The sequence below is a fragment of the Stenella coeruleoalba genome (genome assembly GCF_951394435.1).
Source record: "Stenella coeruleoalba genome assembly, chromosome: 14".
Taxonomy (NCBI): domain Eukaryota; kingdom Metazoa; phylum Chordata; class Mammalia; order Artiodactyla; family Delphinidae; genus Stenella; species Stenella coeruleoalba.
Genome location: NC_137160.1, coordinates 39768869 through 39781743, shown reverse-complemented (window position 1 = coordinate 39781743; position 12875 = coordinate 39768869). Strand labels below are relative to the sequence as shown.

Below are 12875 nucleotides of genomic sequence, written 5' to 3'. Positions count from 1 at the left end.
ATTTACTTTTCCACCCTAAAATTTACTGAGCATGAACTTTATGTCAAGTACCAGTCTGATGCTTTACAAATATTAACTCATTTCCCAGCACTCTGAGATAGGTGCTATTTTCCCCCACTTCACGGGTAAGTAAATTAAGGCACAAATAAATGGTTTAAGCAACGTGGCTCAGGTCACAACCACAAAATGGAAGAGACAGGATTTGAACACAGGCAGTCTGGCTTGAGAGCTTGTGCTGTTAACGACTAACACTCATACCCTTTCTCGTATCTAACCAGTATTACCCTCACGGCAGAAGGGGAAAAAGTAAATCTAGATTCCGTAATAGTAGATTCTAAGAATCCTTTAACTGCTTACATTGTCTACCCTAATGAAGGTGCCAGGATTCTGGAGGAGACTATAGCAGAAACCAAGAAACTTAGGCTCTGATTTCTTGCCTGGTTTCATTCCTGGTTTCCCAGGAATGAGTGCATTCACAATCATCAACTCATAAGGTTGAAAATAATATTTTAGTGACAGCTGTTGTACACCTGAGTTAAGGAGAACCAACAGCTATTGTGGACCTACTAGGTGTCGGTTTCTGCTGGGTCTCTGTATGTGTTACCTCACTAAGGGATCTCAGCAAATGTGAGAGAGAGTGTTATCCCTGTTTTACAGATGAGAAAATGAGGTTTGTGCAGCAACATTTCCCACTTACTATGTTCTAAAGAATGCTGGTGTCTGATATCTCTCAAGGTGCCTGTTAGAAAGGCAAGGGATAGGGGAGGAGGGGTGGATTTTATGGCCAAAAATGTTTGGGAAATGCTGCTTTATAAAAAGCAGCATTATATCCTTCTGTACTATCAGTCCCCATCCCTACCAAGAGTCTATGTTAAAAGGCTTTGAGAAGTCCTTCAGTAAAGAAAACCTATTCAAATTTGTTAATCTGGTATTTCCCAAACATACTTGATCACAAAATCATTTTTTCAGTGGCAGATACTGAAAAACAGTTTATTCAGTTGTTCAAATCATGGTTTTGGGAATAACTGTCTTAGAGTACTGACCTGCCAAGGTCGCATGGCAGGTGGAGCCGGGCGTGAGGCCCAGCTCTGCGTGTCCCCCAACCCTGAGCTCTCATGCCTACCCATCTGCCTCCAGACACCTTGAAAGTGCGGCTATTTTCCCCTGACTGCATCGTTCATATATTGTTATGACTTTTTTTAAGTGTCAGATTTTGAGTAACCAAGTCTGGTACCTATTTCCATTCCAATATGAACATTGAAACAAGTATTATCACCACCATTCCATAGTTCACTAGAAAGCCGGTAATTGGTTACATAGCCTTAAAGCTGTATAGAATTACCATTTTGAACATCTGATTCAACTTTTTTTTTAATGTTCCTAATTTTTCCCTTCCGCAAAGACTCTTCAAAGTTAACTCCCACCAAAGAAACCTATTAAATGATCTCCTGCCTCCTGACATCATAAAGAACAGAATTGTTCCCCAAACTCACCCCTAGTCATCCTGGTTTTTCATTTCCTTCAAAAATCATCTCACACACTCTGTAGGTGAGGTAGCCCACATGTATTACTACAAAGGAGGGGGATATTCCCTGAAAATTGTCTTCGCTAGCAATCTAACATGTGGAAAAACCAGCCTGAAGAGCAGCTCAAAGATGCCACTTTATGCGTTGAGCCAGACAGAATCCTCTCTGCCCAGGGACCAAACATCACAGCTCCCCTTCTACAGAAGGTCCTTCCTCACCGAGTGTGCGGGGCTTCTCTCCACCCCTCCCCTGCACTTTGGAGAAGTGCCATCAGGCCCCACCAGAGGCCCACCCACTCTCTGACCACCCGTCTCAGCTGGGCCACGTCTTGCTGATCAAGGTTCATTGTCACCAAAACAGTTGTTGGGAAGTAATGGTTTCCAATCCTTGGAGAACTCTACTTTTAACATCTAGTTGTCAGTAGTATCCTCAAGGGTTGGAGGCTCAGATCTCTTATGTCAGAAAACAATCCAGAATTGTTCATAGGAATGGTGTAAGGGTGGTATAAGCTGTTACAGGTAAAACTCATAGAACAATGCCTAGTGCAGAGTAAGTGTAATTTATTTGCTGTAATTTTTAGCAACATCAGTTATGGAAACAGAATAGCCAAAGTTGATTTATTATAAGATAGTTACTGAGTGATAGGAAGTCCAATTACATTTGGGGAGAATTTTATTTTTTATTTTTTTATTTTTTTGCGGTACGCGGGCCTCTCACAGCTGTGGCCTCTCCCGTTGCGGAGCACAGGCTCTGGACGCGCAGGCTCAGCAGCCATGGCTCACGGGCCCAGCCGCTCCGCGGCATGTGGGATCTTCCCGGACCGGGTCACGAACCCGTGTCCCCTGCATCGGCAGGCGGACTGTCAACCACTGTGCCACCAGGGAAGCCCGAGAATTTTATTTTTTTAATTTTTATTATATTAAGTTTGATAAAAGATAATTATTTAACCAAAAAAACCCATTCCATGTGAGAGGGAGAATCTGACAATAATGTTGGTTCTTCCCTAATCATTTCTGTGACATTTATCACCTTTCTTGAGAAACCTCTACATCTATATTTGAGAGAGAAAAATTGATGAAAACAAAGGACTGGGGAGTTTGTAACTTTTTCAAAAGTATAAGGAAATAATTGTTTTATATGAATATATGAGATAAAGACTCACCTTGTCAAAATTTGAACTAAATTTTTTGTCAAGTAAGATAGCCATGATCATCAAGTATTAACTGATTATCCATTAAGGTGCAGAAAGGTGTGTTTTATGTAAAATTGTATCTAACTATAAAACCTTTTGTAAAATCTATTTATGAGGTAATAGGTTTCTGCTTTAAAATAACGGATAAAAAGATGATGTGCATTACGTGGTAAAAGAATTCCTGGATACTGATGTGATATGCTACACCCAGGAAAAAAAGGCCTTGTGATTTCCAGCTTGAATAATTTGACAGCTTGTGGGATTATTAATAAAACTAGGGGTATCAGGGGAAGGGGGGAATATATGGAGGAATGAAGATGGATGTTTGTTTTAGGTAGCACTCCTCAGGGTCAGGGGTGGAGTGGCAGGGGTATGTTGAAATATTCAGGTGAAGAAGTATTAGCATTAAGGAGTTGGAAAATCCTGTTTTTGCATGAACTGAGTTTGAGGTTTTGATGGAATAGCCAGATGGAGTTGACTAGCGATAAGGTGGCAGCACAGAATTATTACCGTTTCTGAGTCCACTACGTGCTAGACTCCGAAGTAGGCATGTGGATGCACTGTCTTACCCAGCCTCAACATAGAGCTGACTAGTCTCTCTTAGGAAATTGTCCTCAGAGGGTTTGGATCATTTGGACTTAAACCCAGGCCTCTCTTTTGCCAAAGCCCCAGTTCTTATTCTGATCCTCTGGGAATAATACAGTTATTCATACTTATGCTATTGTATCTTTATAAGAAAAAAATGCATCTGGACTTGTTAGTGCCTTATTAAAATAGTGGAATAATACGTAGACTATACATGTTTATAAAAATAAATGGGTTATTTGTGGTTTTAACTTTCCCCCCAGTTTCTCTCTCACACACAATTACTCCTTTTCTATCTACATGACATGACAGATATAGTTTGTCCCACTTCTCCCTTCTGGCTTACCTGCTGACAGTACCACCCATGACAACAAGATTTAGAACTTTACAAATGTCTATTAATTTGCCATATGCTTTTAAACTGTAGTGGTTCAGAGGAAAAAAATATATCAGTGCTTAAAATATTCTTCCTAATTCAGATGACTGATTCAACTTTTTTATGTAACTGACAAGTACCTAATGGAAGAATGGTGTTTACACTACACACCATGCTTAGGCTTTCCAGTTAAGCCAAGTTCCAGGTTCTTTGCTTAGAAAATACCCACCTTGGGCTTCCCTGGTGGCGCAGTGTTTGAGAGTCCGCCTGCCGATGCAGGGGACGCGGGTTCGGGCCCCGGTCCGGGAAGATCCCACATGCCGCGGAGCGGTTGAGCCCGTGAGCCATGGCCGCTGAGCCTGCGCATCCGGAGCCTGTGCTCTGCAATGGGAGAGGCCACAACAGTGAGAGGCCCGCGTACGGCAAAAAAAAAAAAAAAAAAAGAAAATACCCACCTTGAGCCTCCTAAGAAGTCATCAAAGTAGTTATCAATAGTAATGCCCCCTTATCTTGGTGGCAAACAGTGTCCACAGGGAGCTGTTAAGTTGCTTCATATTATTAGGCAAACTAGAGCTTACTGAGTTAAATACAAATCATAGAAGAACAGTTTGGGATGAAAGAAAGAAAGAACTTAAAGGATTTCTCCATGAAACACAAAAATTACTTATATAAATAGTAAGACCTTTCTAGATCACAGAATCTTAGATAGCCAGACAGTGATTTTTTTTCCCTCCCAACTCATAGCCCTTACCTAAGATTTAGTGGGAAGTTTAGATTGATTTTAATGTGTGTGTTAGATATGTATGTGTCTGTCTAGTTAACCTCTCTAACTCGTGATATTTTTCATTATTCATTGTCCCCCTAGATACGAAATGTGGAAACAAATCAGTGTCTAGATAACATGGCTAGAAAAGAGAATGAAAAAGTTGGAATTTTTAACTGTCACGGTATGGGAGGTAATCAGGTGAGTATTTTAGTAAAGCTTTAAAAGGGGTAATTTTTGGATTTGTTTTCATCTTCTTCCTTTTTTATTTCATGACATCATTCAGGAAATATTTTCCTACCTTTAAAGAGAAAATAATAAAGACTTTAGGAGAATAGAGCCTTCAATCTAATGATTATTTTTTAAATGAAACATTTGTAAAAGGCCCTTTCTGAGAACTGTGTTTACATTGTTGTACGTGAGATTTATTCTGCCCTTTTTAGTCAAACAGATGACAACCCTTGACAGTACACTCCGTATATACAGAGAACTTAAGATCATTTTTTTTTCCTCTCTGCAAAAATAGTGGTGTCTTTTCTGAGTTATTTATTCTCCATTACACTAATAAAGTTCAAAAAGCATGTATCTTGAAATACTTGTCTTTTTCTCTGCCAGATTCTTGGGCATATAAAACGCTAATTTATTTTGCTGTTAAAGCTTATATGTGTGCATTTTTGTTTTTCAGGTTTTCTCTTACACTGCCAACAAAGAAATTAGAACAGATGACCTTTGCTTGGATGTCTCCAAACTTAATGGCCCAGTCACAATGCTCAAATGCCACCACCTAAAAGGCAACCAGCTTTGGGAGTATGATCCGGTGGTAAGTTATCCAGTTGAATATAGGAATAAAATTGGGTGTCATTGGGTGTATTGTATAAAATATTTTATATCTAGAAGAGTGAATTCTTGTGGAATCTGCATATGGATCAAATTGTTCTTATATTCCAAGAATTGACAGGTAGGAAAAGCAATATATGTAAAATAAACATGTTTTAATCTCTCCAGTAATTAAATTAGAATTGCCTCCAGTCCCTGGGTCCTTGTTGTTACTATGTAATCACTCTTCCCTCCGTATGTCCTTAAGCTTTGCCAGCCACTGTGGTAGAAATGGAACGGTTAAGTAGGCTTTTAAAATTACCGAATTAAACACTGAGGTAAAAGGTGAGATTTAATTAACGAAATTCTCTGGCTCAGTGATTTTTCAGTGACATATATAATAAAACTATTTGTCGGGCTTCCCTGGTGGCGCAGTGGTTGAGAGCCCGCCTGCCGATGCAGGGGACGCGGGTTCGCGCCCCGGTCCGGGAGGATCCCACATGCCGCGGAGCGGCTGGGCCCGTGAGCCATGGCCGCTGGGCCTGTACGTCTGGAGCCTGTGCTCCGCAACGGGAGAGGCCACAACAGTGAGAGGCCCGCGTACCGAAAAAAAAAAAAAAAAAAAAAAAAAAAAAAAAAAAAAACTATTTGTCTTTGCTTTCCTCTGGAGCCACTCCCTCTCCCCACCTGCTATATGTTGTACTCAAATAGCGGTACTTAAAAGCAATCAAAGCATCTCCAGTAAACCTCTCTTCCTTTCCTCATACCTGGCTAACCTCCCAACTTATGCTTTTTTGCTCTATGGTTCTGGAACCAGCACCAGCATCTTCAATATATCTTTCTCTGGTTCTTTTTCTTCCGCTTACAAGCACTGGTTTTCTTCATGTTGGGACAGACTTTTGCCTATTTTATTTTGTACATACCATCCTACTTTTCTCCTGTGCCGTATGATGGCGAGTGAATGGCTGGCACTTGTGCCTCTGGTTCTTCAACCTGGCTTCTGCCTTGGTCTGACACTATATAGAAACAGCCCCTGGATGCAAAGCCAGGACATTCTCGTCTCTTTTTCTTAACTTCTCTGTAGTATTTACTATTGCTAAGCAGATGCTCTTTTAAAATCCTTGTATCCATTGGCTTTAGATGCATTAGTGTTTAGTTTCTTCTCTTAGCTTTTTCTCTACTTCTTTTGTCTGCTTGGCTCACTCTGCTGCTTCATTCTACCCCCTCAATGGAGATGTCCAAACCAAGTTGTGACTTTGGCTGTCTTTTCTCCATATACTGCATCACATACAAACCCTGGTCTACTTTTCATCTTCGACCAGCTATTCCCTGAACGTATCCTGTACTTTCCCACTTTACATTTAAGATCATACAGTTCCATCTGCCTAACAAATCCTGCCTGTTCTTGAGAGCCCAGAATTGACATCACTTCCATGGATCGCAGCCAGAAATTAGCTCTCTCTGTCTTAATTACAATTGTCTCTGACCCCTGTAATTCTGTGCTTCTTTGTAGTTATTTATCTACCAGTCTTTTTCTCCACTATTAGTTAGATCCTGGAGGGCAAAGACCATGTTTTATAAATCCTGGGTCTCCCTTCACAGTATCAAACTATAGTTAAAAAAAAAGTGTGTGTGTGTGTGTGTGTGTGTGTGAGAGAGAGAGAGAGAGAGAGAGAGAGAGAGCGAGCGAGCAGTAGCTCAGTTAATATGACTGTTGGAAGTGGCCTGAATATTCTGTTGCAGGGTTTTCCATGGTGCATGCCGTTGCCATTTTGGATGTAGCTGCCCCAGGTCCTGCAGGATATATGGCATCTCTGAGTCCAGACAGTAAATGCCAGTGGCACCCCACAGTCATTGTGAAGCCAAAATATTTTGAAAATTAAAAAGCCTCCCAATTGTATATGTTCATTGAAGAATGATGGTATGTTTAATTAGGTAATATAAACCTATTTATAGTAGCATGAACAAATAGTGGTTTAGTTTTTTCTTAAGTCTGGATGTAAGTGGCTTCTGGCATGGATTCAGTGATACAGTGATGTCAGGGATAACATTGCAGCAATATTCTTGGCTTTTTCTTGTGGCCTCTAGAAGGCTGCTACAGTGCTCACCATCACACCCAACTCAAGACAGGAAGACGGGAAGAGGAATGTTGCACTACTGCGTGAATTGCTCTTTATCAGGAAAGCCAAAGCTTTTCCTGGATCCCCTGCAGCAGGCTCTGCTGTGCCCCATGGGCCAGAACTTCATCTCATAGTGATCCCCCAGCCATAAGGGGAGGCTGGGAAAGCAGGCATTTGCATTTCCAGTCTTTATGGTGTGATGTGGCCAGGAGACAGGGAGTGGGAATGGCCATTGGCAGACTGTGTATAAGATACACAGTCTACCACAGCAGTTATTCAGAAGTAAATGTTTGCTTAGAAATTAAGGAGCTAGAAGTGATTTAGGATATTTTGAAAGAACCAGTTATGAGTGTAAAGTTTTAAAACCCCTGGAGCACTCTGCAAGGTGTCTTCACTGAGATTAAATTCTAGTATTGCCGGCTGGGTTCTCCCAGAAGCAGACTCCACTCCAAGGTTCGTATTCAGGATGTTTATTAGGGAGCATCCTTTAGATCAACACCTGTGAAAAGGGAGACAGAAGAATTGGCAGAGGGAGGAGTCAAGCTGCGATGTGGGTCCCACAGTCTGAGCTGACTGCACAGGGAGTTCCGGACGGCCCATCAGAGTTTTCCTGCCTCCATCAGTTGAAAACTGCAGTCTGGAAGAATAACACTTATGTCAGTAATGTATAATCTAAAGTCATGAAATCTTAGATTTCAAAGGAACCCTAGAAATAAAATTCAGGACATTGTTTTTAATACATGTAGACATTGAAGCCCAGAATGGAAGTTAATTGCCCAAGGTCACAGAGCAGGTAAATGGTGTTACCAGATCTCAGACAGACCTGGGATTCTTAATCCAGGATTCTTTGCACAATACCATACTGTCTTCTATTAAATTTGTATATTGTATCTTTGTCTTGTTTATAGTATACATTGCAGAGAGTTTACGACACCAGGCTCTTTCGCTTTGACTACTTGTAGCTGTCCTTTCTGGAATGAAAATGTAGATTTTAACACAGTTATATCTAGAGATTAGGGGTAGAGGGCGGCAAATTATTTTTTTTCTAGGTTGCAGGTGGACTTTATGCAATGATAACTATAGCTTTCATCCTCCTTTCAGAGGTTACAATTAGCCTGTTGCCTTAGTTACACTCTTTCTGTGTGGAAACTAGTCCATGCTGATGGATCCTCTGCTGAGTACGGTGACCACAGTCCGCACAGAGTCACGAGCCACAGAACTGTGCCCCTGCTGTCAGCAGCCAGAGAGCTGTGTCTGGAACAGGGCTCTTCACCAGAGTCCTGGTCTCCTGAAGGGATGTTAGCTTCCTGAAATTATAGGGATTCTGTCTTAATTTTGAGCAGTTAAATACCCAGCATGTATCAATAACCTCTGTCTTTGTTACAAGTTTATTTTAATGATTCTCAATAAGTGAAATAATGACATTTTTAAAAATTAGGGTGATAAAGACCAATTTCCCAACTAAGTTTTTTGTTGTGCTTTTTTGTTTTTATTAATACTGACAGTGGGCCTGATGAAGTTGGCCACTCAGAGAAGCTTTGAAGGGCCTTCTGGAATGTTTGGGGGGTTCTTTTTAAAGTGCTTTGTTTTTGTCTTACAAATGACCAAAGGCCTTAGCAGCAAGCTGTGTGCTTCGCTCTCGGGGCTGCCAGACTGTGTCCGCAGCTGCTCAGGATGTTGTATGAGTGCCTCTGAGCTGGGCGGCACTTTCTGTTCATTATCTTAACGTTTCCGCACAGCTCTAGACGCATTCTTGTCCCCATTTTATAGATGAGGGACCTGGGGCTGAGAGAGGTTTTTGCTCAGGGGCATATTGTTGACATGTGACAAATCTGGGGTTCACTACAGAAATGTCTGACTGCAAAGTGCATCCCCTCAAAACAAACTACACAGCATCTGCATAAAAGTAAAAACAGCCCCAGCCATGCTGACTTTTCCCGGTCTTTTTATATATGTATGTATGCATGTATGCATGTATGGCTGCGTTGGGTCTTTGCACAGGCTTTCTCTCTCTAGTTGCGGAGAGCGGGGGCTACTCTTCGTTGCGGTGCGCTACTCTTTGTTGCGGTGCGCAGGCTTCTCATTGCCGTGGCTTCTCTTGTTGCAGAGCATGGGTTCTACAGCGCAGGCCTAGTAGTTGTGGCGCATGGGCTTAGCTGCTCTGTGGCATGTGGGATCTTACCGGACCAGGACTCGAACCTGTGTCTCCTGCATTGGCAGGCAGATTCTTAACCACTGCGCCACCAGGGAAGCCCTTCCCAGTCTTCTTGTTATGCATTTATTGGAGCTAAAGTAAAGTATCTAACACTGACCCTTCGATATTACTGAAGTCAGTGTTGAGAGTAAACTGTGACATCTGCGAATGTGCACTGCCTTTTGCCAGCTTCCACATGGAGCATAACACAGAAGTGACTGAAAGCTAAAGTAGCTGTATGTATACAGTCATTAGGTTTTGCTTTGTTTGAAGTTCAAATAGGTACAAAAGAGGCCTCATGAAAATGAAATGTTCCTTATGAAAATTAAATGAGCTAAAAGAATTACATTAAAATAGAGCCGTGAGTAAAAATGTGTGAATAAACATATTTCCTTATAGTTACATACTTATTAGGATAACGCTTAATGCAGATTCCTACATAGCTGCTTTGGAGTTCTCCACCTGACCGGGGCTTGGTATCGGATTCATTAGTATGGTCAGTATGTGTCTGTTAACTCTCATCTGTCATGTTCTTTTGAAATTATCCTAAAAATCAGCATGACAGCATCAAGTCCGGAATGCAGACAAGTAGAGAGGAAGGTATATAGCCACATCTGTCAGCCACTTATTAAGGACAGTTGTATAAATCTTAGGATTTCGAGTCTTCAAAAAGACCTGAGTTTCTAAAGACTTGAAACTTGGAATCACAGAATTAATTTGAAGAGCCTTATCATGGGAAAACGAAGCAGTTTTGAGATAGCTTTTTGAAAATAGGTTGAGGATCCTAAATTAGAAATCACTAATCTGATCACTTTTTTAGGAAACTGAAGCACAAAAAAGTAAAATTTCTCACAGTATTACAGAGCTTATGGCAGAATTGGGACTTAGAATTGAGGTCATCTGACTGCAAATCCAGCAGAATGCACTGTACCCCCAGTGCCTTTCTCCCCCGACATAGCTCTTAATGCTGTCTTTACACAGGTACATTTCTCCATTGTCTTAAGTAATCCCTTTTCTACAGAGGAATTTCATAATCACAAAAAATGGTTGAGGTGTTTTGGTTTTGTTTTCCACTTTCATATTAAGACTTCTTTCCTGTCATTTTCAGAAATTAACCCTGCAGCATGTGAACAGTAATCAGTGCCTGGATAAAGCCACAGAAGAGGACAGCCAGGTGCCCAGCATTAGAGACTGCAATGGAAGCCGGTCCCAGCAGTGGCTTCTTCGAAATGTAACCCTTCCAGAAATATTCTGAGACCAAATTTACAAAAAAAGAAAAAAATAAGGATTGACTGGGCTACCTCAGCATACATTTCTGCCACATTCTTAAGTAGCAAAAAAGGAAAAGTGCTTTCCTCCTGCAGGATGTAAGGTTTATCAGCCATTAAAACTTAAACTGCTCTCTCTTTCACTAGCTGTGAACCGGCCTTCCTGTCCAAGGACGTGAAACTACGTTAGTAGCGAGATTGTGCACACTGATGTTTACAAGATTAAGAGTCTTTCATCAAGAATCATTGTAAAGAATATTCAGACTGAAACAATCTACGAAATGTGCTTTCCAGAGAGCTGCACCTTTTATGGTTTGCTTGCACATCAGTCATTTCTGCTGAATGTGCTGTTATAATGAAGAGATGTCCAAGATTTTTTTTCTGATTAGAACTGGTAGCCAGTATATTAAATATTGATATAAAAATAAATGAAAAAGAACTGGAACCAGATTCAGAATCATGAAAACATTTTTACAATTAAAAAGACTATATTAAACAGGGTTTAAAGGAAATTAAAACAGAACTACGAGAAGTACAATTTGTTATAGTATAGTATCAAATTTCTATATAGATTTTATACCTCAGTGGGGGAAAATAACTGATTCCAATGACATTTCATTCTGTTTTCATCTGTGATAGTCATGGATGCTTTTTTTTTCCTTGGGGTGCTGAAATTGAGCTGAAAAAGTGGCTCCTTGAACGTAGTTTTAATTGCTTTCTACAGTTGTTTTTTTTATTTGGTTTGTGGGCTGTTGGAATTGTAATTTTTAATTGCCTTCAAAAAATGGAGATTTAAAATAATGTCTGGTTTCACTGAACAAGTTTGATATCTCAGTTGCTCTTGGGTCAACTGGCTTATAGACTTTCTCTCACACACAAATTTCTTATTAGATTTTCAACTTCCTAACTTGATCCAACTGACTATGTTTAATACCCAAGATTCATACTACTGTACTACAGATTTGTTTTCACAGCAATAAATCTTCTGTTCTTTGTTTATGATTCCACTCAATAGACGGCCTGCAGAAGTGATTTATTATTTGGGTATTTGGAGATGATACGTTTGATGGTTTTTTGGAAAAAACTTTTTTCACTCCATACTCAGATGTGCTTCATTGTCAAGTGCATATTTAGATTAGGTTCTTGAATTGTAATGTTGATCTGCTGCTTTTTTTTTAATAAAATTTGACTGAAAATGTTTAATTGGCATTTTTTAATGAGTTAGCTGAAGAAGTGCAACTATTATTCCATATTATTAGTCCTGCATTTCTTCCCTAAATTGCATTTAGGTTAAATCTGTTTTATTTTTCTGATTTTTAATACAAGATAACCTGAGTATTGATTAAAGTTGAGTATCAATTAAATTGTTTTAATTATCGAAAGAAAATCTGATTGTGACATTTTTCCTGATACGTAAAGCAGTCCATTGGCAAAAGTGCATATATTTTTCTTCCTATTTGTAAGATTATATTTAATGATATTTTCTTTGTCAAAGGCTCTCACTGCAGGCAGTGCTATTTCTTGTGCCTAAAAATGTTGTTGCATCACTAATGATGCTTGCCAAGTTGAGTGTACAGAAAGTTTCTCATATCCTATTCGTTAATATCAAGCACATGTGGATGCTTTAGGGTGAGGCTGTAGTACAGAATGCACAAATTTTGTCCCCAGGAAATCTGAGACAAAGGAGGTGCTGGATGGGGTTTTTTTCCTATTCCATGAGCTGTGTTAATGCTATCTTTGGTAGGCCTTATGCTTGAATAAACCAGATGTCTAATCAATAAATTATTTTCATGCTCAGAATTTCAGGTTTTTGTACTCTAGTGTAGGTTGGTCTTATTTCTTACTGTAACAAAACTTAACAGCAATGTAATTTAAGGTTTTGTTGTGTTTTTTTAAGAGGGGGATGTGAGTGATTTAATTCTTGGTTACTTTTAGAATCCAATAGATAATCCCATTGCCTTTATTTTTCTAATTAAAGAATTCCTAAGTACTTTGAAAATATAAAATATTCCTGAATAGTTTTGCTTTACATTGG

The 12875-nt window shown here is 39.9% G+C and overlaps 1 protein-coding gene and 1 long non-coding RNA gene across 4 annotated transcripts in view; one reads left to right on the top strand and one right to left on the bottom strand.

Moving 5' to 3' along the window:
• The window catches only part of GALNT1 (polypeptide N-acetylgalactosaminyltransferase 1), a 184780-nt gene extending 171987 nt beyond the window's left edge, over window positions 1-12793 (top strand). For all 3 annotated transcript variants that reach the window (XM_079943525.1, XM_079943526.1, XM_079943524.1), the window contains 3 exons: window positions 4545-4643; window positions 5128-5262; window positions 10681-12793. In XM_079943525.1, coding sequence (XP_079799651.1) covers window positions 4545-4643; window positions 5128-5262; window positions 10681-10827 — 381 coding nt within the window. In that variant the 3' untranslated portion in view covers window positions 10828-12793. The remainder of the gene's footprint in view (window positions 1-4544; window positions 4644-5127; window positions 5263-10680) is intronic.
• LOC307197540 overlaps window positions 7768-12875 on the bottom strand; it is a 102346-nt gene continuing 97238 nt past the window's right edge. Inside the window, exon 4 of the long non-coding RNA XR_013831442.1 lies at window positions 7768-8015. This is a non-coding gene — a long non-coding RNA (uncharacterized lncRNA). The remainder of the gene's footprint in view (window positions 8016-12875) is intronic.